Source organism: Sitophilus oryzae, unplaced genomic scaffold, assembly GCF_002938485.1.
Source record: "Sitophilus oryzae breed Bouriz unplaced genomic scaffold, Soryzae_2.0 scaffold_41_pilon_pilon, whole genome shotgun sequence".
NCBI classification, from domain to species: domain Eukaryota; kingdom Metazoa; phylum Arthropoda; class Insecta; order Coleoptera; family Curculionidae; genus Sitophilus; species Sitophilus oryzae.
The window spans coordinates 3110773-3136938 of NW_022146996.1; the positions used below are offsets into that span (position 1 = coordinate 3110773).

A 26166-nucleotide genomic window follows, 5' to 3' on the forward strand; every position below is an offset into this window, starting at 1 on the left:
TATAAGAGGGCACAAAGTGTTTTATTACTTAATGCTTAAAATTTAATAATATATTTGTACATAAAATAAAATAGACTAGAAAGTCAATTAATTAATATTGACGTAATTACTAAATAAGTACAAGATTTTTTTTCTAATTATTTTAGTGTATTTTTAGTCACCGAATTATAAAGGAGAGATATCCAACCATTGCATTATTTTACTCACAAATAAATGTTTTATGGTTTTTATTATAAAACAACGATTAATTTATTATACACCCCTTAACCCAAACACTCCAAGGAGGATATTTCGTGACCCCGTATTTAAAGTGGACAAGGTTTATTAGTCAATGTTTTAATTACCCAGCGTCTTTAATAAAAATCTAATGTAATTTTTCATAGAAATGATCTGACATGAAAAGCAAATTTTATCAAAAAACTTTTTGATTATCTACAAGGAGTAAACCGCTGACAAATGTCTGTATACTAATGCCAAAGTAATGCCAAAAATACAAATTAAATACCAAAATTTCTCATATAATGCCCCACTAATGCCAAGCTGATTCCAATATAATACCACTAATACCACGAATAATATGTAACACATTTGTTTCACGAATTAACCTGTAACAATACTGGTAGGTACGTGCACAGATTTTTTCCTAGGTAACTTAAAAGTCGTTAAAAAGTCTAATTATATTTAAAGAAGATATAATTCCAACAAATTACATTATAAGGCCAATAATGCACAAGTAATACCATTAAAATTTTAGCGTTTTTAACTTGTGTAACATATTTCTTTAACGAATTAACCTGTAACAATAGTGGTAGGTACGCGCACAGATTTTTTCGCTAGGTAACTTATTAAGTCGTTAAACAGGCCTATAAAAGCTATAACAACATAGGTAACTAATATTTATAATTTAATTCGAGTTTTAATCTCAAATAATAAATGTTTTTACTGGTGTATTTCTGAAGTGTTCATTATTAAAAGTAGATATTCTTCAAGTTATGCGAAGTAATAAGTAATGTTTCCGGTGAGACCGCGTATATGTCACCGGATTCTGGTTAGTATAAAGACTTTTTCTATAGAAAGAGTTTTTTCTATATTTTCCTTTCAAAATAAGACTAATTTCTTCTTATTCTTTTAAATATTACAGTGTTTCTTTTTCCTAAAATGTTATACTTAATTTTCGCTTAAAATTAAAAAATCACAAATGGAGGAAAATATACGTTATTGAATAAAGTTTATACAAATCACTTTACCATAACAAAAAAGTAAAAACATGTCATGGCGGAAGATATTCAGGTGGCATTTCACAAATTTATCCATTAAAATCGAGATTAAAATAATAAACTTGCCTAACATGTTAGGGTACGAACATAGTGGAGGCAGGTTTCTGCTTTCTGGCAACCAGCTCCGAAAAAGCCATATAACAAAACACGTGATGCGTAACTTTGCGTATATGCCGTGTATTGTTATATGACTTTTCGGAGATGCGAGCAGGGTTCGGAAGTAGTTAATTAAGAGGAAATTTACCTGATTAAATAACCTAATCTAACCATATCCAAACGCCGCTCCCGCCGCGCCGGCGCCGCACATAGGGGTATTTAGTCTATAAACCTGGCCAAAAGTGAAATATTTTTATTTTCATTTTTTATCTTAACTGAATACAAGTCTATAAATACTAAATGTAAGCACGTTTATTAGTTTTTTTTAAGTCGTAAGTTGACTATCAAATAAATAATATATTTCAATTATAAGTATGAATTATTTTGAGTGTATTCTGAATATTTCTAAGATTATAAAATAGTGGAATTGTTTATAGTGCTTTTTTGCAAATTGTTTATAATAACTGTCATGATGGATACAGAGCCAGCTGTCATGTCCTGTTTTATGCCATATTTTTATTTGGAAACGTTTCCTTCTATTCTATTTCTTTATAGTGTTTTATATTTAAAAAATCAGAGACATTTATAAGGTGTAAGACTATTCGGCAATATTCCGCATGGAAATTAGTATCCGTTCAATGCTTAAAGTCTCCAGCATTGGAATATGCACAAAAATCTTGCCAATATTTGCCACTGCCAAAAAAAACATTGATTTAAATAGATTCTTAAAGGAAATAGTCTTTACCCTATTAACACCCATCCTCGCTCAAATATCGTCTATAATATACAAATTACTTTCTTGTTCTAGCATCCTCATCCAATTGCTTGGTTTTGCACAGAATGGCCCTATTTGATCGGTGGAAAGGGTTTCAGAGTAGAGGAAAAAATATTGTGTAGGAAAAACAAAATGGGGTTCCATATTAGCAACCTCTCCTCTAATTAATAATTAATATTACTAGCAAAAAAGCAAAAAAATCATAAAACATAATTTTGGCCAACTTTTAGTTCTTAATACCCCCTGTGCGCCGTCGGCGCGTGCAAAAGCAGAAATAAATAAATTTTCGTTCCGGTAAAAGCGAGAACGCCGATGAACGCTGGTTGACGGTGCCTGCCTGCTTTCACTGTGAACTAGCCGATTTGATAACACGCTTTAATTTTTCAAGGTTATAAGCGCGAGGCGGCGCGGCGCGGCGCTACTATGTAACCATATACAGGGTGTCCCAGAAATAAGTGCAAGTATTTTAACTTAACTGGTAGTATAGTTCAACCCCAGAAACACGCCTATGAGGTTTTTTTCTAAATATTTTTTTTTGAAAATTCGGAATTTTTTGAAAATATTTTTGGAATTTTTTTGCAATTTTTTTTAGTTTTTATTTAAAAAAATAATTTCTTGATAATATGGCAACATAGGTAGTAGATTAAATTTATAAGAAAGAAAATCCAGAAAAGATCCAGTGGTTCTCAAACAAATCTCGAAGTATTGGAAAGAATATGTAAGGACCAAGAACTATTGACTACAATAAAACGACGAAAAGCAGCATATTTTGGTCATATTTTTCGAAATAACAAATATAGTTTCCTACAGCTGATCGTTGAGGGAAAGATTGAAGGACGACGAGGCATCGGGCGTAAACGGTTTTCCTGCATGCGGAATTTGCGCCAGTGCCATGGTTTAATATAGGAGAGGCAAGTGCAATTATCCGTTTGGCTCAAGACAGGGAGGAATTCCAATTGATGGTCGCCAACCTCCGATGAGGAGAAGGCACATGAAGAAGGTTCTCAAAATTTGAGCAAAAAATCATTTTTTTTGGAAATTTTCAAAGTAAAATAACTCCGTTATTTTGGACTTATTTGAAAAACGATAAAGAGAAAATATGTTTCTTTTATCGAGATCTACCACCCTTTAAAATACTTGCACTTATTTCTGGGATACCCTGTTTATAACAATACACGTGATGCGTATACGCAAAGTTGCGAACGATGTCAAGAATAGGTGCCCAGATTGGCGCTGGCTACTAGAAAGCGGCAAACCTGCTTGCACTGTGTTCGCACACTTATACACAAGATAGAAAGTTTCAGAATCGATTAATACGCAATACGCTACGCAGTCAACTTATTCCTATGCGCGGATGAGCGTCTTCAAGACTCTTCCTTCGGCCAGGGTCACGACGCCGCCGAAGAGGAATCGGCCTACGTTTGGCTAAACAGGCTGGACAGGAGTACGATATTGGCGAGTCTGAATATTTATGGGTAAAGTAAAATATTTTGAAAATAATTAGTCCATACATATATAAAAGCTCAAAGGGTTTTTTTGTTGCATCCATCCCGCCGAAAGCGCTTTACCAATCTTGATGATTCTTTTTTTAAATGAAAGGTATATATGTGTAGATTTGTTATGAAGTATTTTTATAGTGCTTAATGGCTATTTCTTTGTGTAAAACGACTAAATACTAAAACATACCTGAAAACACCTACACACAATACCTCCAGAAATAAATTAGTTGTCATTGTCAGTGGTGTGTCAGTTAGATTATATATTACGTTTTTAGATATTTTAGAGTGAGTTGATGCCGCCAGCTTTAGATACATAAATATTAGCACAAAGGTTCGTTTAAACGACATTAGTGAATTAGCTACACAAAGCGATTTTAGGAAATTCATCCTCTTAGAGAGTAAAATTATCTCGAACAGTTTGTTGTATGAAAATTCCTTACTATTTGGTCTAGAAGAATGAAATCCTACAAAAAGAATTAGAAGAAATTTTTGAAATTCATCAACCAAATGGGTAAAGTTAGTAAAAATTTATATAAAACTTGGTGACCTCTGGATTATACACATAAAAATTGGCACAAAGATAAAGCAAATTTATGAAATGTATACACTTAGGGAGTAGAATAGGGAATGAAAGTTTGCTGTACGAAAATGCAATACTATAACATTATAAACCAGACAGTATAAAATTATATACAAGGGTTTATTTAGTGACATCATAACGAAATATATCTTCCTCAATTATCCTTCAAAGAATAAAAAATAACCTATAAAGAGAGTATTAGTGCTCTTAATAAATAAAAAAAGATGAAAAATAAAAAAACATCTATGCTCACTAGCTCTCTATAAAGAAGTAGAAAATCATTTAAATCAATGCATGAACGATTCGAGGTGTAACGCGAACGTAGAACGTAGTCGCGGGAAAAAGCTAGTAATTTATTAAATTATTTTATGTAACTGATTAATTTTCATTGAAAAGGAATTTTTGTAATTCGCCACTATATTAGTTAAAAACTAAGAAACTCATCAATTTTAAGTTTTGCGATTTTGACTTATACTTTTTACAAAATCTGAACACATTTTATAAGAAAAAAAGCTTTTGATAATATTTGTGTAGATTGACTACAAGTTGTATAACATAAATTTCTCTACCTAGTGGTCTGCAGCATCGCCTTGTGGTGCAAACGTGGGCCTGTTAATCTGTGACGTGACGCACAACAGCCAAGAAAAACAGAAGCGTGGCTAAGAATTTAGTAATTTAAAAAAAATGTCTTTTAGATACAGTAGTAGGTGTTAAAAAGTTTTGTGTTTAAATGGGGTTTGCCTTTAACAGTTAAAAAATTATATCGTAAAATGTAACTTTCCGTAAGAATTCTATATCTGTCATCGATCATGATCTGTCATCATGTTAACCTGATGTTTTGTATGTTATTTTGTTTTTTTGCTTGTTTTTTTGCTTGCTTGTTTTACGGATAGGTGCGATCGCATAATTATTATTGATAATGTTTTTATTTAATGTTAACACTACTACTTTTTCAGTGAATCTTTAAATCTGTTGTTTTTTGGTAAGTTCGTTATTTAAACATATGTATGTAATACACTCATATTAACACTAATCATATTTTTACGTTTTTATTCATCATTTTCAATGCCCCCCCGGTTGCATCTTTGTAAAGGACTGTGAATTTTTTTTAATTAAATGAAAAACAAAAAATCCGGCGACGACAGTTTTTAGAAAAGCCAATTAGCTATCTTTTAGTAAAAAAAGCAACTTTCTAGAGCAAGTCGTTACTTCAGTAGAGACGACACAGATAAACATTAGCATTTTATATATGTAGATGAGCTCTTCATCTTCTTCTTCCCAAGCGTTTTCCTTTCGTGAACTGTCATGATAATATTTACTAGCTTGATCATAGAGGTGTGGATATTCTCTAACAGTATCAATTAAAAGTTCTTCGTCCATTGTAAACAATAAATAGCACACAAAATAATCAACTACAAGGTAGTTCACAGTGATGTTTACATCAAACACAACGAGAAAACTGATCGGACCTTCGGAATTTTTTGCCCTCTCTACCAAAAAAGACTGATTCCTAAGCCAACCGATGGACGTTGCTGAGCGGGACTGAAGCAGTGCGTGGATGTCAATCTATTTCTATGTATTTCAAATCATTCCGACAGGACTGTTCCGTGCCGATCCAATCCGATCCGATTCAATGGGCGCCCTGCTTAAAACAAAATAACAGGATTATATAGGGGTGGCTCGACCAAAAGCGTGTAGCGTTCGGCGTGTCTCGCAAAAAAAGCAAATGAAAACAAATCAATTTGTTTTCTGTAGCGTCTTGAGCGATTTCTAAGGTGTGACCCCGTCATAAGTGGACGTAATATTTAATAATACAATAAAAATAAATTAAATAGTTTGCATTTTTTTCATTTTAGGGTACCTATTATCTAAAAATATTTTTATAGAGAACATCTACTGTTTAGGAAGATTCTATTAAATTCAAAAATTTGAAGGGAATGTTTGAAAAAGTGTAGTTTGAAATGTTGAAAAAGTAATAAATTAGAGGAATATTTCTTTACGCGTATAAAATAGGTTTTTATGCGTAAAAAGTGTTTTTTTACGCGAAACAATAAGTTCTTTACGCGTAACAATTAGTTTTTTGCGAGTAACAAATTGTTTTATACGTGTAAAAATATTTTTTTATGCGTAATTTTTGTTTACCGGTAGCGAGTAGTGTTTTACGAGTAAAAAATAGTTTTTTTAAGTGTAAAAATAGTTTTTTACACCTAAAAATATTTTTTTAACATATGTAAATAGTTGTTGACGCGTAAAGGATAGTTTTTTAAGTGTAGCAAATAGTTTTTTACACGTAAAAAAAGTTTTTTTTTACCAGGAACAAGTTTTAACGCGTAAAAATAGTTTTTTACTTGTTAGTTACGGAGTAAGTAAGTAGTTCGTAGTTACGAAGTTTCACTTCAAAAAGTTTCATAAATAATGTCCTAAAATTGCGTTAGAAACTAGTAATATTTAATATTCTATTATATAATTATAATTATTCATTATAATATATTATTATATTATAATTATAACAAGTAACTACAAAACTACAACATAAAAAACTATACACAAATAAACTAAAATTCGTAAAATAAATGGCTATAATAATTATTAATTTTACACACACCACTGGCACTAGCAGTAGATTGTGTTTGTCGCCGAATATACAGTGTGTCAATACTTCCCACCCTTAATATCCTTCTTGCAGTTAAAAATATGAAAAATTGGAAAAACACGTCAATTTTATTTGTAAGAGGCACACTTAAAATGAATATTTTTGGCCTTTTTCTTTCAACCCCTTAGGAGGGGTAGATGTCACCTTTACAATCTTAAATGTGAATGGGGGTCAAGTGGCACATCGTTTTAAAGGGAGTTTAATTCTCTTTTCAGTGGTATCCTACTTTATTGCTTTTTATCCAGAGGTTTCCGAATAATCGCGTTTCAAAGGTGCAGAAACAATTAAACGTGCCAGATTTTGGTTTTCATGTTAGTGTTTACACAAAAGTTATTGCAATGGATCTCCTTGTAGTACAAATGAGTAGAAGAATATCTTACGCCCTATCTTATAAGTTGTTCAAAATGTTGTCTATTTTCCCGGAAACAGTAATAAAGTCTGTTTTCAAACACCTCCCTAACATTTGAGAAAATTTCACTGGGAATTGACTGGCATTCTGCTGTAATTCGCCTTTTAAGATCATCAATGTCAGTAGATTGTGTTTTATAAACAATGGATTTAAGATGCCCCCCCCCAAAAAAAAAGTCTAAGTGATCTTGAATGCCATTCAATTGGTCCCCTTCTGCCAATCCATGTACCTGCAAATTTCTCGTTTAACCACTGTCGGACCGGAAAAAAATAATGAGCTGGAGCACCGTCCTGCTGGAATGTTAACAATTCCTCCTGTGAAACTGATTAGAGGTTGCCACTCATTCGAATTTGAGAAAGGAAACGTTAATGTTTATGATGTTTTCTGTTTATTAGTATTTCGAATTTCGACCCCCTAGAAAAATGTAATGGCTACGTCCATGTTGCCACCTAATCTTCTAATCATTTATACTACAAGGAGATCCACTGCAATAATTTTTGTGTAAACACTAGCCTGAAAACCAAAATCTCAACGCAGGCATGTTTAATTGTGTGTGCATCTTTGAAACGCGATTATTAGAAAATCTCTGGACAAAAAGCAACAAAGTAGGATACCGCTGAAAAGAGAATTAAATATCCTTTAAAACGATGTGCCACTTGACTCCCATTCCCATTTAAGATTGTAAGGGTGACATCTACCCAGGCCAAAAATATTCATTTAAAGTGTCCCCCTTACTCATAAAATTGACGTGTCTTTCCGATTTTTCATATTTTTAACTGCAAGGAAGATATTAAGGGTGGGAAGTTTTAAAATTGACACACTGTATATCCCGGCCCGTCCACGATTCAACCCCAGCATATCTTTTATCTTCGTCTCTTCAACGCTAACTGCGCCGATTTCGCCTAACTCTTTCTCACATGATTGATTGTTGAACGGGCCGGGAATCCACGCGCTTGCGGCGTTACTAATAGGCATCTTGATAGAAACTGCAGACCTGCCGCTTCTTTTGCGTGTTTTTAATGGACAAAAATCGAAAAAAATGCTTCAAATGGTAAAATTGCAAAAAGCGCTTGACATGCGCCAAAAAAACGCAAAACGCAAGAAACGCTTTCTGTGTGGCCGTGGGCTAACCCGTAAAAGACTCTACGTCATATAACCTTTTTTTCTTTTTAGCATCTAATTTTCACAATATTATAGGATCCTGGACGCTCCAGTATATCCCCATTTAGCATTTTCTGCTCCCCTATTATTATGTCTACGACATACACAACAATTTCGTTATCATCTGGTACAAAAGTAAGTTACAAAACTGTTCTCATACATCGAAACACTATCGCAACTTACTATTGGATTACAACGTAATAAATCTCTAAAAAACACTCCCGCGAGGATCTCTAGTCGAGGAAACATGTTCCGCGAATCTGCTGGGAAAAAAAGTTTCCTCGAGAGGACACAAATCAAAACTTTTTACTCACCCTCCAGAAGGCGGTCGCAGTAGCTTCCTACACTCAGTTTGCCGCGGTAGGATCGCTGGCTCTGGTTGCCGTAACGAATTTTGGCGTCGGACAATTTCAAAAACTTGTACGAAAGTTTGAATTCGAAGTTGTAGCCGGAACTTTGCTGAAATTAAAATATAAATATGATGTAGTCATAGCTAGTACATTATTTGAAACTAGTAGGTAAATATTATAATAGTCTTTACTTGCTACAAAATGATTTATTAATTAATAGTATTGCTATATTTGTATACACAGTTAACTATTAGAACGTGGCGAAACATCGCAAGAAGTCAAGTACCCAAATGATGAAACAAAATATCCTCTGGAATGGCATTGTGTTAATATTATAATTTCATACCACGCGACGCGAAGTTTCGACCTTAAACTAACATAATTAAAAACTAAACGTTCTCTAACCCAGTGTGAGTACATATTATCAAAGTAAAACTTCTGAAGGCGGGTAAGGGGACAAATAACTCACAATCTTTAAGATGTTTATTTAAATTTAAATGCTTCAAAAAAAAAGCAGGGGGGCGACATATTTCGGGACTTAAACAATTCCCATCATCAGGCCCAGAAAGAAAAACGTCAACCTAGGAAGTACCACCACTCGGAAGAAATAAAAAATAGTTAGAGTTGTTAACTTTTCAAAAGAGAAACCTTTCGTTGTCATACCAAATAAATGTCTATATCATAATATTCAGACAATCTAATTTCAATTTTATATTTTCTTTTTAGACGAGAATAATCGTTCGTCGTATAAGAATTATTATATAAGAATTATTATATTTATTAATTATCATAGAAACATTTTTATACGACGAACGATTATTCTTGTCAAAAAAGAAAATATTAAATAAGTTATACAATTTGTAACTACAATGAGAGAGATATGTGAATGTTAACAACTCCAGTAACTTAATAATCCAGTTAGACCAGTCGTCTCGTACATAAATGCTCCCTCTTATAAACTATGTCAAATACTAGCTAAAACACTTCCTTCCATGATCAATTTTCAATCAAAATTTGCCATAAAGAATTCTTTTGAGTTGCTAGATAATTTGAAAATTATTGAAGTTCCACATAATGCAACACTCGTTTCTTTCGATGTCAAAAGCCTGTTCACTTCGATCCCAACCCATGAATTGTCCTCTATTATTTATGAACTAATTGATAAATCTAATCTTAGTATAATAGTAGAATCAGATTTAATAACAATAATTGAAACTTGTTTAGAACAAAACTATTTTCAGTATTACAATGAAATATTTAAACAGAAAGATGGGTTACCGATGGGTTCCCCAATTTCACCGTTATTCGCAGAAATATTTATGGCAGATTTTGAAAAGAAGCTATTTAAAAACAAGAGTAGTTTAATATCAAAAATAAATTATTGGGCAAGATATGTAGATGACATTTTTTGTATTTGGTCAGGCACCGAGAGAAATTTAAACAGTTTTTTAACATTATTAAATTCAATTAACCCGAGAATACAATTTACTATTGAAAAAGGTATTAATACCATCAATTTTCTTGATGTTACAATTATAAAACAGTCTAATAGATTACAATTTGATATTTACAGGAAACCCACTACCACAGACACTGTAATACATAGTCAATCACACCAATCCTGGCAAATCAAAATGTCACCCTTTCATAGTTTAATTCATAGATTAGTAATGTTTCCACTGAGCCCAGAGAATTTTAAAAAAGAGTTAAATATTATTAAACAGATCGCCATCAACAATGGATATAAGTGTTCCCTTATTGATAATATGCTAAAGAAAAAACAAAACAAAATATTAATGAAAAATTTTTAATCCGCTAATTCTAAAGACAATAACAATTATCAACCTTTAAACTACATTCCTAATTTAACTAACAAAATATCAAATAATCTCAATAAAATAGGATGTAAAACTATTAACGTAAATAAAAGAAATTTAGGTCAAATTTTATTAAATAATAAAGACAAAACTAATGTCAAAAATAAGTCGGGTGTATATAGGGTGGATTGCAATACTGTGATGCCGTGTACATAGGCCAAACAGGTAGAAATTTAGATATAAGGATTAAAGAACATGTAAAGTCTATTAATAATCTCCAGCATATTTCTGGTCTTGCAACTCACTGTATAGTAAATAATCACAAAATTAATGAAAACTCAATTAAGTTACTACACAGAGAAACAAAAGGTAGACGCTTAAATTACATTGAACAGTTAGAAATACTAAAATCTGTTAACACGAAAATAATGTTAACGACCAACAAGGATTTCTAAACACATTTTTTATTACCCCTATTGTAAACTCTCTGAACCCACCCCCATAGCAAATATATATATATAGTTACAGTGTAGTTAGACGGTTAGTTCTTAAAAAACTCTTGAAAAAGGCCTAACAAGCCGAAACATATATGTAGAGTTAAAGTTACTCTTATTAAAAGTTTTTTGAAACATCTAAAAGCGTGTTTTATTAAAATACTAATATCTAACTATTTTTATTTTTTCCGAGTGGTGGTACTTCCTAGGTTGTCCCCTTACCCGCCTTCAGAGGTTTTACTTTGATAACATAATTAAATTAACTACACTGAGCTGCAAAAAAAAGCAACGGAGAAATTTTTGGTCATATTTTTAAAGTGTTATATTTTTATTATTTTTAGCCGTATTTTCATTATTTTTCTAACAAACTGTATATTAATTTATCAACTTTAATTCGCAAGTTTTTTTATAATCTTTAATTTTTGCTAACATGGTTAGGTTCGAACATTGTAATAGAGGTATTTGCTAAAATAACTGTTGAATATATAGTTGTGTTTATATATTTTAAATAGTTTGTTTTATCTTTGTTCCTTGTTTTATTTTTGTTTATAACGACGTAAAGCATTTATTGTCGGTTAGGCAAATTTGTTTAACTTGTAAAATACCACTAGCAAATCGGTTTCCGTTTGAATTCAACGATTTTTACAAATAATATCTTTTATGTTTTGTAGATTTTCTTATGGAGATGAAAAATAAGAAATGGTTTCACTCCGCCACAAAGGTATTTTTGGACAAATAACCTTAAATTTAAACTAATAAAATGATCAAATTCTCAGTTTAATACCAGGCTTTAAAAACTAAAGAAGATTACTTTTCTATCAGGAGAGTAATAATACAATAGACGTATTTTCAAGCTTAGGTCAATACTAAGCCACCTGACATAAAATAAGCGCACTCTAAAAAAACCTATTAGCCTCGCTAATTCCATTCTGGAGGCTCCGAAGGTCTCCGTTATGTCGCTATTCATTTAACCAAACATTTCTGTTTGAGTGCTCTATTTTGATACTAAGCACTTAATAGGATTATGAGTATTAAAATAAGTTAATTAGTCATTTTTGTTTGTACTGAATACTGAAAGTAAGTATATGCAGGTTAGTGATGAGCAATACGACTTATTTTAGTAAATTAATTCACATGATTCGTTTCTCAATTTGAAACGATGAACTCATCTATTTGAATGAACTAAATACATATTAGACGTTCTATAAAAACCATATCATAACTATTGTTAAAGAAATGTTCGACCACCGGTAATCGGATAAAGTAGATCAAAGAATGCCTAGAATAGCTGAACAAATTAAGCAAAGAAAATATAGTTTTTCTACTCTGGCTGCTAGCCCACCAAGATGTGGAAAGTAATGAATAAGTAATAAACGATCTAGATAGAAAAGGAGGTAACACCTCGCTAACGGTGGAAACCAACCTCAAACAGAACTCAAGAACCTGTAAGACTCCATCCGTAACCTAGAATGGGAATTCTCTAACGGCCTAGGATACTCGAAGAAATTTATCAGGACTTGCGACCGAGAAAAATCAAAGATTTTTCTAGATTTAAATAAGAATAATCTTTTTACGAGGTCTTAACGGGGTTTTAACAGGACCCTGTCTCCTCAATGAACACCTCAGTAGATTGAAGCTAAGAAACAACGGCGCATGCAGATTCACTTTTTGTAACTCATTTATTGGTTTCTTTCTATTTCTGAATAGATTCCATATTTTTATTTGTCCTCCGTACAGATCCTTTTTTCAGTCGTTTGAAAAAATCTCCTAATGCTCTCCTGGGACTGTATGATGGGTTATAAAGGGAGACACAATAGACCTATAAGGTCACGGTGATATCTCCCATACAGTCTAAAATCTGTCCGCAATCGGAAATATTTATCCTACCAAACTTATAAAGTCTCGCCACGCAGTTCTTCCACTACAATTGTGAGATCCCATGTTACTAAAAAGTCAGATATTTTAGTTAGTTTCCAGTAAAGCACCCAAGTACCTATTCAAAAACTTTGTTATAAATTGTTATTTAACCAATTACCTTTGAATATTTATATGACCTTAGACATCTTTATTAGTGTTGGGAATAATCGGATGATTTCAATCCTCGAGATTTGTGTGTCTGAAAACATTCTCTCTTTTCTATAATTAGTGCTATTTTTTGACAGTAAACTATAGTAATCCATTATTGATTTTTTTCTTATAAGCATCTGTAGTTTTTATCAGGGTTAAGGTTTTTAAAAGCTTATTGATGTTTTACTAAATGAAACTATAACGTTAATTTTTGTTTTCTGAGAAGTTTTCTTGAAAAAGAAAATGCCTATATAGAATATTTTTATTACTTATTCTGATCACAAAACACTTGCACCTTAACTAAATTGAAACTGTATTTCTATGTAGAGGTATAACATGTAACTACTCTAAAAGTATTTTTATAGATGTGTTGCAAAATTTTACCGCCCTCATGGTTTGACTACACTATCGGGAACCGCTAAGCCGTAAAGTTCTAACTTTCGGGTGGAAAACTTCAACAAAAATACAAAGTTTGATTTGGAAGTTTTGTTCCTAACTTTGCGACGGCGACGTTGGTATCGACTAAACTTTCAGTTCTGTGAGAATAACACATCTGTTTATAATCATGGATTGGAAATCAAATTAATTGACAGCTAAACAAATTACTAATGCGTTATTAATAATTAATAGATTGCTTTGACATTATGTATTATTAAGAAGATGTGTATGCTTATAATATGACAAAACAAAATTATTAGAAGGGTTCTTAATTTCATTATTCGTCATTTATGAAGTATACGTGTTATTTTTAATTAATATAATCAATATTTTTTTACTATATGTATGTAAATACAAACTATGATATCTAATAAGACTTGACATACTTAATTCGCTTGATACAAAACTGTGGAACACACCCACATTCGGAACTTAACAGAACCGTATACTGATGATATTTGGTCTAATCTCTTATTCCTGTGGAAACCTTGTAGATTTGTAGATTTGTAGAATTGTAGATTTGTAGAATTGTAGAATTGTAAAATTGTAGATTTGTAGATTTGTAGATTTGTAGATTTGTAATTTTGTAGATTTATAGATTTGTAGATTTGTAGATTTTAGAATTGTAGATTTGTAGATTTGTAGATTTGTAGATTTGTAGATTTTAGAATTGTAGATTTGTAGATTTGTAGATTTGTAGATTTGTAGAATTGTAGATTTGTAGATTTGTAGATTTGTAGATTTGTAGGTTTGTAGATTTGTAGATTTGTAGATTTGTAGATTTGTAGTTTTGTAGATGATTTGTAGATTTGTAGATTTGTAGATTTGTAGATTTGTAGATTTGTAGATTTGTAGATTTGTAGATTTGTAGATTTGTAGATGATTTGTAGATTTGTAGATTTGTAGATTTGTAGATTTGTTCAGATTGTAATTCTGTAGATTTGTAGATTTGTAGCCGTCAGGTATCTGTAGATCTGCAGATTTGTAGATTTGTAGGTTTGTAGGTTTGAAGATTTGTAGATTTGCCGGGATTTGTATTTGTGGCCTTTGTAGGTTTGTAGGGTTTCAAAAAGGTTTGAGTGGACCTTGTAGGTTTGTAGATTTGTAGGTTTGTAGGTTTGTAGGTTTGTAGATTTGTAGATTTGTTATTTGTAGGTTTGTAGATTTGAATTTGTATATTTTGATAGATTTTGTAGGTTTGTAGGTTTGTAGATTTGTAGATTTGTAGATTTAGATTTGTAGATTTGTAGATTTGTAGATTCTGTAGATTCGTAGATTCGTGGATCTGTAGATTTGTAGATTTGTAGATTTGTAGATCTGTAGATTTGTAGAACTGCCCTGAGATTATATTAGATTACTTTAGATGATCTGTAGATTTGTAGATTTGTAGATATGTAGATTTGTAAATTATACAGAATTTGTAGATTTGTAGGGCGCCAGACTTTTAGATTTGTAGATTAATTTTGTGTTTTTGTAATGGAACACCCTGTATATTTTGTAGGTTTGTAGGAGAATCAAAGGTTTGTAGGTTTGTGTATTTGTAGTATTTGTAGGTTTGTAAGGTTTCAGGTTTTGTAGGTTTGTAGGTTTTATATTTCATGTGGCATTTGCAGGTTTGTAGGTTTGTAGGTTTGTAGGTTTGTAGGTTTGTAGGTTTGTAGGTTTGTAGGTTTGTAGATTTGTAGGTTTGTAGATTTGTAGATTTGTAGATTTGTAGATTTGTAGATTTGTAGATTTGTAGATTTGTAGATTTGTAGATTTGTAGATTTGTAGATTTGTAGATTTGTAGATTTGTAGATTTGTAGATTTGTAGATTTGTAGATTTGTAGATTTGTAGATTTTAGATTTGTAGATGCGTAGAATATTGAACATCCTGTATGATATACGATTACCATATTTATAACAAAGTAAGAACAGACTATCTAAAGTAAATACCTAATATAGTTTTGATTTCAGAACAGTTCTTGTATTTTTAATAATTTTTTTAAGAAGGGCTGAAAAATACATATTTTTTATTTATTTTTTAATATCTCTGAAACTATCGAAATATATTTATTCATATCTTAGGGTTTTGTAAAGCGATCTGAAAGGAAGCCGAAAATGCAATTATATACAGGGTGTTCCATTTAAAAAAAATCATCCAGGTCCACTCACACTTTTTTGAGCCACCCTATAGGAGTTAAAATATTTTCCTGAAATACATCCTGGTACATACTTTAGGTTTGAACTTAAACAAAATTCTCAAGTTTTTATTCTAGGAGCTACAGATGCCTGACGCACTATTGCCGGACCCTGTATATATGAATATAACATAAAACGAGATGTAATTAACCAAAGGTCATCGTAACAATAGCTATTTTATTTTAGAAACGTCTAGGTTTACTTATTTTACTGAGATTTATGAAAAAAAAATCCTTTGCCTCCGGTACAGATACCGCCACGTTTTGGAAATAGCTCAAAATAAAACAAAATTGAACGAGGCAACAAAAAACGCCAAAAAATACCCCCTTGCCCTCCTCACTAGTAGTTTTCAGGCACTTTTAAGAATCGAAGTAGGTCGAGGCATACCGAAGTGGGTCAAGGCAACTGGAAATAAATCGAAATGCGTTCAAAGTTGAGCGACGAAATGCGACCTTGACATGTTTCGAATTGTTTCTGGCATAGTGTGCACGCTGTTTACATCAGCATCTACTACAGTTATAACTAAATTTGTAAAAAATAAACTAATTTACTGCTATCTAGTTATGCTTTTTTGATGTTTTTTCTTTCCTTTATTGTTTTACACGTTCAATTCAACAAAATATTGACTTTTTAGACAAACAAAACACAAATAAATAAATATTTTTATACCGAAAAACCGGAGGAATTTTATCGATGTATAATACTATTTCTGAGTTGATGGTAGATAACAAAATTTTAAAGTAGTTTTCATTCAATTTTTCCATTTCCGCACTATATCGTGATAAGTGTAGACCAATGGACCACTGTACTTTGTCCGAAGAACGTATTTCACTCAGAAATCTCTAACAGAAAAATCGATATACTCTATTCTATTCAATGCGATCTCCTTTTCTCGTCTTTCATTGCGATTTACCGAATTTATATTTCAGTAAATATTTTTCTGTTCGGTATTATGTACTACAAAACAAAATATTAATAGTATATACCTTTAATACATATTTTTGCATTTTTTAAGATTTATGATTCATAGATTTAGTAACACTATGCCTTTTTAAGATTTTTATTCTGAGGAATAATAATTATTAAGAATTATTCTTAAGGAAAATTTTTCCATATTTTCATGTTTTTTTCCTTTTCAAATTTTGTCTAAAACGGTATCAAAATGTATAAGCGGGATTAACAATTTTAGAAGAGGCAAAATTTTTTATGAAAAACGCATTTTTTTTAAATTATCAATAATCATTTTTTCTCTTGTAAAGACAATCCGGAGACATACTGTATATTAGATATTTCGATATTAATTTAATAAGGTTTGTAGGGAAAGAAAGAATAACTGGACAATTGGGTATAAACTGGAAGTACTTTTTTATTAGATTTTTGTACAAACTAAAGATCATAATGATGATTAGAGTATGAACTCGTTTTTCAGTGTAAGAATTCAAAATATGTTTTAAAACACAATTATTATTTACTCTAATAAATATTTATTCTGAAGTTTTTAATTAAGAATAAGCTGCCCAATTGGTAATATTTATTTTCTATTCTGAATACTATTATAGAAAATAATGTCTTGTGTAGGTATCCTGTATTTTTTTATAAAATTGACTTAGGAGGTTTCAAATTCTCTTCATTCACTACAGTTTTGATATATGTATGTGGTAGTAAGATTTTTTCTTTTTTTTTCTATAGCAACTCATAAAATTGCCTTATATCTATCAAAAATAGTAGATAAAATAATACTTTAACCGCAAGGATATATTAGATGATACTTTAACAGCGAGGAGAGGTTAAAAACTTTATTTCTTCTCGCACGTTTTTTAATTGCTTCCATATTTGAAAATTTTTGTATTCCTTTTCATAAGTTATTCGGGATTTAAATGGAAGTAGTTTGGATATGGCGTTTATCGCCTCAGCCTAAATATCTGTTGGTAATTTACTTATTTCGTTTTGAGCCATTTCTGGCCCCAATTCAATCAGCAATCGACAAGTAAGAGAATTAAAAAATATTGACTCAAAACTGACAACTAAAGAGACAGCTTTATTTATTTGTCAAATTACATAGAAACCAACGCCAACCCAGTACAATATTTTTTCTACTCGTATTAAATTCCTTGAAATAATAATTTGTGAATATTTTTTAAAACGTAACTCGCTATGGAAAGAATATTGTTTTATACACGGCGATAAAATTGCATTATCGTTTTATCGCAAATACCATTTCATCGTCTTGTATAAAAAATAACTATGTGATGTTCATTGTTGGTGAAATTATTTATCATTAAATATATTTTTTCAAAAAATAATCAAATTACTAAGACAAACAGAAAAAATGGAATACATTGGAATACCTACTAAAATATTTTACTCCCTCAATTTGCTTTATAAATTTATTTTTTTAAGTTGATTGAAACGTCGCGTCGCGTCGCACAGTGTATCGAGGTCGAGGGGTGTCTCACTTGGGTAAAAAATGTACATGTACTGCCAAAATATCACTTTACTGCCAAGCGACTGCCAATCACTGCGAAGAAGACTCCCTATGACTGCCATGTAATTATTATAGGCGACTGCCGTAAGACTGCCAATGACTGCCAGCGACTGCCAAGAAAATGTACAGGTTATTCCAATAGTGAGACACCCCTCGATCGAGGTATACGGAAATATGGAAATTTGCTTTTGTTTTAGAACTATTAGTCTGATTTGGATAATTCTGATTTTTTTGAAGAAAAATGACTATTAAGTATTTAATTTTGTCCCAAATTTAATTTTTCCAAGAATTCAAGATGACGGCTTATATGTAATACTTACAGTATTTCCACAAGCGTTTCCTAATTACATGGATGTTTTTTACCGACTTACTTATGAAATATTCCTTATACTATTAACTTTTACCACTAATTAACAAGATTTCATTCTTCACATTTATTTTTTAGTAAAAAAGTTGCCTGACATTAGATACCAATTAAAAAATATACAGGGTTGCTCACGCTATTCGACTCGGAGTATTGTTGCCAAATGACTAGATTTGTGGAAATTATGAGTGATGGAATTATTGAATAGCTATTAAAGCTACACTTACAAAAATACTTTAAATAATTATTAGATTTAAACGGCAATAACTTGTTTAATTTAAATGGAGCTGAATATGAGGTACTATATGCAAAATTTGATGCTATATCCAATTATGTACAGAAAAATTGGGGGTACGATGTAAAAAAAATGAAGCTTAGTAGACGTACTTTAATAAATAAGACTTCGAAAATTATTGTTATTGAATACATGTTGGTATTAAAAACTGGACAAATCGTAAGTTCATAATTCATATAAAATAAAAATAAGATAAAAAGTTAATTAAATTTTAGGAGAAGTATAAAATTATGCAGTTTAATTTGTAATAGTCAATTTAATACGAAAATTCAAATAAAATACATTCTAGGAAACACCCGTAAACTATTTTGTAAGTTATCGAAAATAAAGTTATCTTTATTTATTTATTTATTTAGTATATTATTTTTAACAAATTTGAAGTTTCTAGGACACTTTTGTTCAAAAAAGTCTCTCAGGTTAGAAATTTTGCATAGTTGCTGTATGTCCAACAAATTACATTGGGTCGATCTACTGTGCGTCGATGAGAAACTTACGTTTAAGTAGTGATGAGCTAAACTTGTCTTGATCTTGCACAAAAGATCAAGATCTAGACCAAAACTAACACCGACCAGTCCAAGGCTTCCGCATGACCAAGACCAAGACTAGGCACGCAAGACTTATTGTTTTAATTTATTACTAATGTATTACTTGTTCATTGCAAGACCTAGACCTTGAGCTTGCATTTGCTCATTACTACTTTTAAGTTACTGCTTTTTAGTTATGTTTGAATATTAAAAATTAATATTTAATTTTTAATTAAATATTATTTTTTATATATAATTTTAATATAAATAAATTTTAATTAAGTTTTTTTAGTAATAGTGTAGAATTTAAAATAATTTATCCGATAGATCTTTTTAAATGGGTATTGTGATTTCAACATTTTATCGGTGAAATGTAAAATTGTGTTAGGGAACCAATTGTCTGTTTTGCATGTTCGGTAGCGAAACAAAATCTGCACAATCGCGTGTCATAGTCTATTGTTGATTGCTTAATTTATAAATACTAAATGCTAATTTGGCTGCTTTGTGTTCGCTTCACTCAGAATGACGACTATTTTCCGTTTTATACGTTACACTCGATTACTGCCTTTTATAGAGATTTTAATGGTATGTTTTTTAATAAAATTAGTTTTATTTTCCCTCAAAATAATTTTTATTGACAAATTTTGAAAAGATTTCACGCCTACTCGGTACTAACTGAGTACCTATATAAACCATAAATTTGCTGATATTAGTTTAGTTTTAATCATCTGCTCATGATGCTAAAATGATAAACGCGCGTCCAGTGCAAAAGTAAAAGTGATTTGGTGTATTATTGTGGTGAAATAGTGTTTTATTTTGCTGTTATATCACCAAAGGAGCCAACCCCCAATTGTAATGTTACTGTATTGTTACTATTCTATATTAGTTTTAGAATTTATGTATATTAGTAATATGGTAGGTGTACAAGACCTGTTGTTTCTATGTGGATATTTATTATAAGTATTACCTAGATGGATTTATAAATTGCGTATCCTAAATAGCAGTATTATGATAATTAAAAAAATGCTAAAAACACGTTTAATAGTTTTTCATATTCGTGTGTATATAATTTGATATTTGATATATCTACTTAAAAAAGTGCTTAGTGCTTTAAAACTGGGGCGATAACCTTACTTTCGATTAAAATTGTAGGCGTGCTGTAAAGAATGAACAGGCAATTTGCCTAATATAGAGTAGGAAGAAAATCATCATCATCATCATTGTCAGCTGATCCAACCATTTCCAATTATGGTGTATCCTCCCTCACATTTTTAGATACTCTCTTTGTAGTTGGGCCTATTGGTGTCTATTGTTGGCTATGCGAGCCCAAGTTATTCCTGATAATTTTCTAATATCATGGTCCCATCTCGGGTGTAGTCTTTTTCTAGATCTCTTAATTTTTCGTGGGTACCATTCTGTAATTTTACCATATTGTAATTTTAATGGTCCATCTGTTGTTCATCGTTTTTGCCAGGTGTCCTGCCCATTGCCACTTGAGGGATTTGATTCTGTGGATGACATCTATTACCTGGGTCTTTTGTCATGTCCGCCCTATTCTTTTACAGTCTTTCTTGGTTATTCCCAGCATATTTCGTTCCATTGAGCATTGTGCGACCTGCAGTTTCTTTATAATGTCCGTTTTAAGGTCGATTCTCAGCCTGCATCCACATGGGTACGTGATCACGGATCCATTGTAACCACGTGATTACTGCCAACCAATCAGACTGCTGGATGGTTTTACGTACGTCCGTGAAGGTCATCACGGAGAGAAGTTGGTTAATTTTAACTTCAGTACGTGTTTTCTGTCCGTTTTGGGAGCTGTTTGTTTACATTATTTAAATTTATTTGGCTGTTTTGTTTTTGGTGTTTGGAACTCGTGTTTTGAAAGTTTGAGTTTTACGATGTCGGCTTAACAAATGCGGTTCAAATGTGGATATTGTGGCTGTCTAATAAATAGTCACTAAAAATAACTTTTTTAATTTTCTGACGATAACTTGATCGTTGCCGCACAGTTTTCTTTTTCAACCTCTTGGACATAGCTCCAAGGAGTAAAAGATAATTATTACTAGTCATTCTTCAAAAAAAGTAGATTCTGGCAGAAAATAAACAATTTACACAGAAATATTAATAAAATACGGCAATTCAAAAGTTCAAAACATTCAATAAAAAAATAGTCCACAGAACCAAACAACAATAAAACGAAATGGCAATTGACAATATTGACAATCACGGATACGTAACAACCTTTGCATAAGAAGACTAAGAAAGGAGCATATCAAAAATCTTAGGTCCACCGCGATGGGCCTCAAATATATCCGACTTAAATTCCGGTTTATCAGTGCCGTTCTAAGTTTATTTAAAAAATGTAAAACTATAATGTAGGGTAGACGTGGGGTAGACTCAATATTTTTTTTTTATTTTACGTTGTGAATAAATGTTGGTAGTTATTAAAATTGTTATAAAAATATAAAAATCTAATAAAAATAGATAAGTTATAATAATTATTTATAACCATAAACATCCGATACGCTACTGAAGCAGGTAAGTCAAATTGACGTATCTAAATTCTTTGACATCTAATCTTTGACAAGTAGTAAATAAAAGCAAAAATGCAAGAAAAAATATATAATTAGTTAATTTAAGTGAATTTCATAAATAATCGGTTTACTACACGTATGTATATTATATAGTCACTTACTAGCGAAAAGTTGTTCCATTATTTCACTCGATTTTTGCCGAGATCTACTGCATGCTACACAATCAACTATTTTAGAGTCCTTTTCGATAAATCGCGATAGTGTCACTGTTAATTTAAGTTCTGCCACAATTTCCATCTAGATTGACTACCTTTATACAACTATCAGTAGTAGAATAAATAATAAATAACATAAAATAAGCTCCGTAAAGACTGACAAATCCACAAAATTTCAAATCAAATTCAAATGTGTCAAATGAATCAACAACAATGTGTCAAACAGAACTGTCAAGGATCCCCACCCTAGAGTCCTTTTTCCACCCACCATGCATGAATACATGGATAGCATTATGCTCCTTCCTTATAGTCTTCTTATTCAAAGGTAACAACGGATGCTCTATTTGGATGGCTTAAAATTCACGTATACGTTTAAGAGATACGGATGTCCGTGATCACGTACCCATGTGGATGCAGGCTCACTATTCCTTCCGTTTCCATACCATATCCATTCCGTATTTTTTATTGTATTGAAGCTATACGTAAGCTTCCGTTCCGTATCAGTTCTATACTTTATATTGTACTATTTATATCATTACGAAAGTTTTATTTTAAATATTTGTATCTTTTGAAAAGGGTAATAGACTTAATTAAGAGGTGAAAGAATAAATAAATATTAGCAAATTGTTAACAGAGCAGGTAAAAATGTAAGAAATTGACAACGCTGTCAATTTCGCTTTAGTATGTCCGATACGCTTTAGTCCGTCCGCCAAAAAATGTATGGAAGGTAGGATATGGAACGGAAGGGAAACGGAACGGATACTGTGCATTGTCCTATGCATTTACATGATATAATATTTTATGTAAACGGAAGGGAGCTGATACGGAAAGTATAGTGAAAATCAACCTTTAATTGTCCAGGTTTTGCATGCATAGGTCATGACTCATAGTTGGTCAAATGTTTTCTTCCTTAGATAAAGTGGCAGATCTTCTTTCTAGATTTGAATATGATTGAGTTTCTTCCATAAGTACTCCATGCTAACTTAATACTTGTGTTGATTTCTGGTAGTAGAGATACAGAGCTTTGCATTAGTTGTCCCAAATATATGTATCCTTCTACTATTTCCAGTTTTGTGTTATTTATTAGAAGGTCTTTTCTGCCTCAGGATCGAAATGCCAGTTATGACTTAAAATACGATTTAAGCATCTTTTAACAGGAGCAGGAAAAACAAATACTATTTTTTAAATTAAAAATGTCAAAAGTTGACATATGTTATGTCATTCTATTAAGAACATCATTTATTAGAAGTATCAGAAGGTCACAGGAAGTACCCAAAACTAATTGAATACGTTATTTAATCTTGATTTGTGTCATGTACTAAGATACCAAATCTCGTTTTTTATATCTAAAAAAATAAAAAATTTATAGAGGTGAGACACTTTCGAAAATCATCCAGTATACCAATTTTATTTATAATTATTTTGTTCATGAATATGTGCACAACTTACACTTCATAATAATGAATAAACGACCAAGTAACGCAAAGCTTGCATTTTCTAAAGATTCTAGAAAAAAACTAGATAAAAATCGCACCAGGAACACGAGATAAATCAAACGGTCATATTTCCTTACCTCCTGAGACAGCTTCTCCACCGCCAGAGTGAGATTAATACTGGAAGTTTCGCTGTAATATACGGTGTATCCCCACGAACTGCCGCACCATTTTCCTCCCGACGCGGGACGATTCGCCTCCTTTATCGAAATGTATCCGTCCGGACAGCCGGTGGCGGTAAACGACTCGAAACTTCCCACGGAGAAGGATTCAAAAGAGATCTGAAACGAATAAAAGAAAAGATAGTAGCTTGTGGCGGTAAGCGCGCTAACATTTTCGGAATATATTAAAATAGGACATATTTTATTGTTAAGACTTCAATTACTGCAGACTTGGGTTTATATCAATTTGGGAAACAATCGTGTTTTGGTGAGACATTTTGATGTAAACCCAAGGGAATCTCTCACATAACGTCGACCTAGACATGTTTTTATAATCTATTATACAGGGTGTTTCAAAACAAATACGAAAAATTTCAGGGGGTGATTCCTTGTTCAAAATAAAGGGTAGTTTGCTTCATAAACGTTGGGTCAAAAGTCAACCATTAGGGAGATATTGCAGTACAAAGAAAAAAAGCGGAAAAATAATGTTTTTATTTTTTATCTTGAAAACGAAAAGAGATAGACTAATAACATTTTATGGAAGCATTACTGTTATGAAAACACACTTTCTGGTAATTTTTTCACTTTTTTAAAATGAGTGGAAGGGGATGAAATAAACTACCCCTATCATTCTTGTTAACGAAATTTAAAGAAAAATCTTATCAAATACATGCAAAAAAATTAATTTGGATAGTTTAGTTTGTTTAGAAACTTTTTTATCTCTTAAATTTATGTATTATATATTAATATGTATTTTTTTGATAAAACTCACCGATTTGAAATTAAAAAATAAAATGTAAAGCATTACATGTCAGGACAAAAAACATTTTCTGATAAAGAATCTAGTGGGCTGCTGTAATTTTTTTAGGAAAAAATCTAGTCGGCCGCTGTTACTTTTTAGGATGTTCCTAATATTATTTTATTTGACATTACTCTACTGCAATACGTTATTATCTAGATGATTATTATTAGGTACCGTTATTATCACTAGATTCTTAATCTAAAAATGGTTTTTGTCCTGACATGTAAAGCTTTACATTTTATTTTTTAATTTCCAATCGGTGAGTTTTATCAAAAAAACACAAGAGGCAAAAAAGTTTCTAAATAAACTAAACTATCCAAATTAAAGCATTTGCATGTGTTTGATAAGATTTTTCTTTAAATTTCGTTAACAAGAATGATAGGGGTAGTTTATTTCAACCCCTTCCACTCATTTTAAAAAAGTAAAAAAATTACCTGAAAGTGTGTTTTCATAACAGTAATGCTTCCATAAAATTTCATTAGTCTATCTCTTTTCGTTTTCAAGATAAAAAATAAAAACATTATTTTTCAGCCATCTTTGTACCGCGATATCTCCTTAATGATTGACTTTTGACCCAACGTTTATAAAGCAAACTACCCTTTATTTTGAACAAGGAATCACCCCCTAAAGTTTTTCGCATTTGTTTTGAAACACCCTGTATATAGTATACCGGGTGCGTCTCACAAGTGGCTCACCCCCTATAACTTTTTTATTTTTTCAGATAAAAAAACGAGATTTGGTATGTTAGTATATGACATAAATTAAGATTGATTGACGTAATCAGTTGTTTTTTGTCACTTCCTGTTTCACTGGAAATTACTACAACTTTTGATTTTTAAAGGACACCCTCGATATTTTTTTACTTTATTCGATAGAAAATGACATTCTGAATAGATTGACATATCATATGTCAACATTTGACATTCTTGCTTAAGAAAAAATCATATTTTAAAATGCAATCTAGAGTGTCATGGCTATGTTAAAAACACTAATTCTTAATAAAGGAGCCTTGCAAAATTAGATTTGATTGACTAATGTTTTTAGTGTCTTGTCCTAGCCGGTTAGAAAATGCTCAAATCGTATTTTTAATTATATCTTAATTTTTTTAAATTGAACGAGGATTGGCTCATTTAGCATATTTAGAAAAAACATTTTTTTACAAATAATTTGGTACCACACACTTGGTATTTCGAGTCAAATTTTCGTTACGAACCGCAAGTTATAGTTTCAAATAAACCATATGCGAAAATGCCAAAAGTTGACATATAATATGTCATTCAATTCAGAGTGTTACTTTCTATCGAATAAAGTAAAAAAAATACGAAGGGTGCCATTTAAAAATCAAAAGTTGTAGTCATTTCCGGTGTAACAGGAAGTGACCGAAAACAATTGAATTCGTAAATCAATCCTAATTTATGTCATATACTAACATACCAAATCTCGTTTTTTAATTAAATAAAAAAGTTATAGGGGTGAGCCACTTTTGAGACGCA

The 26166-nt window shown here is 31.3% G+C and overlaps 1 protein-coding gene across 1 annotated transcript in view; it reads right to left on the minus strand.

Moving 5' to 3' along the window:
* Window positions 1–26166, minus strand: part of LOC115885674 — a 528892-nt gene that overhangs the window by 112948 nt on the left and 389778 nt on the right. The window contains exons 4-5 of the mRNA XM_030904655.1: window positions 23791–23991; window positions 8765–8909 (exon numbers count right to left, since the gene is read on the minus strand). Coding sequence (XP_030760515.1) covers window positions 8765–8909; window positions 23791–23991 — 346 coding nt within the window. The remainder of the gene's footprint in view (window positions 1–8764; window positions 8910–23790; window positions 23992–26166) is intronic.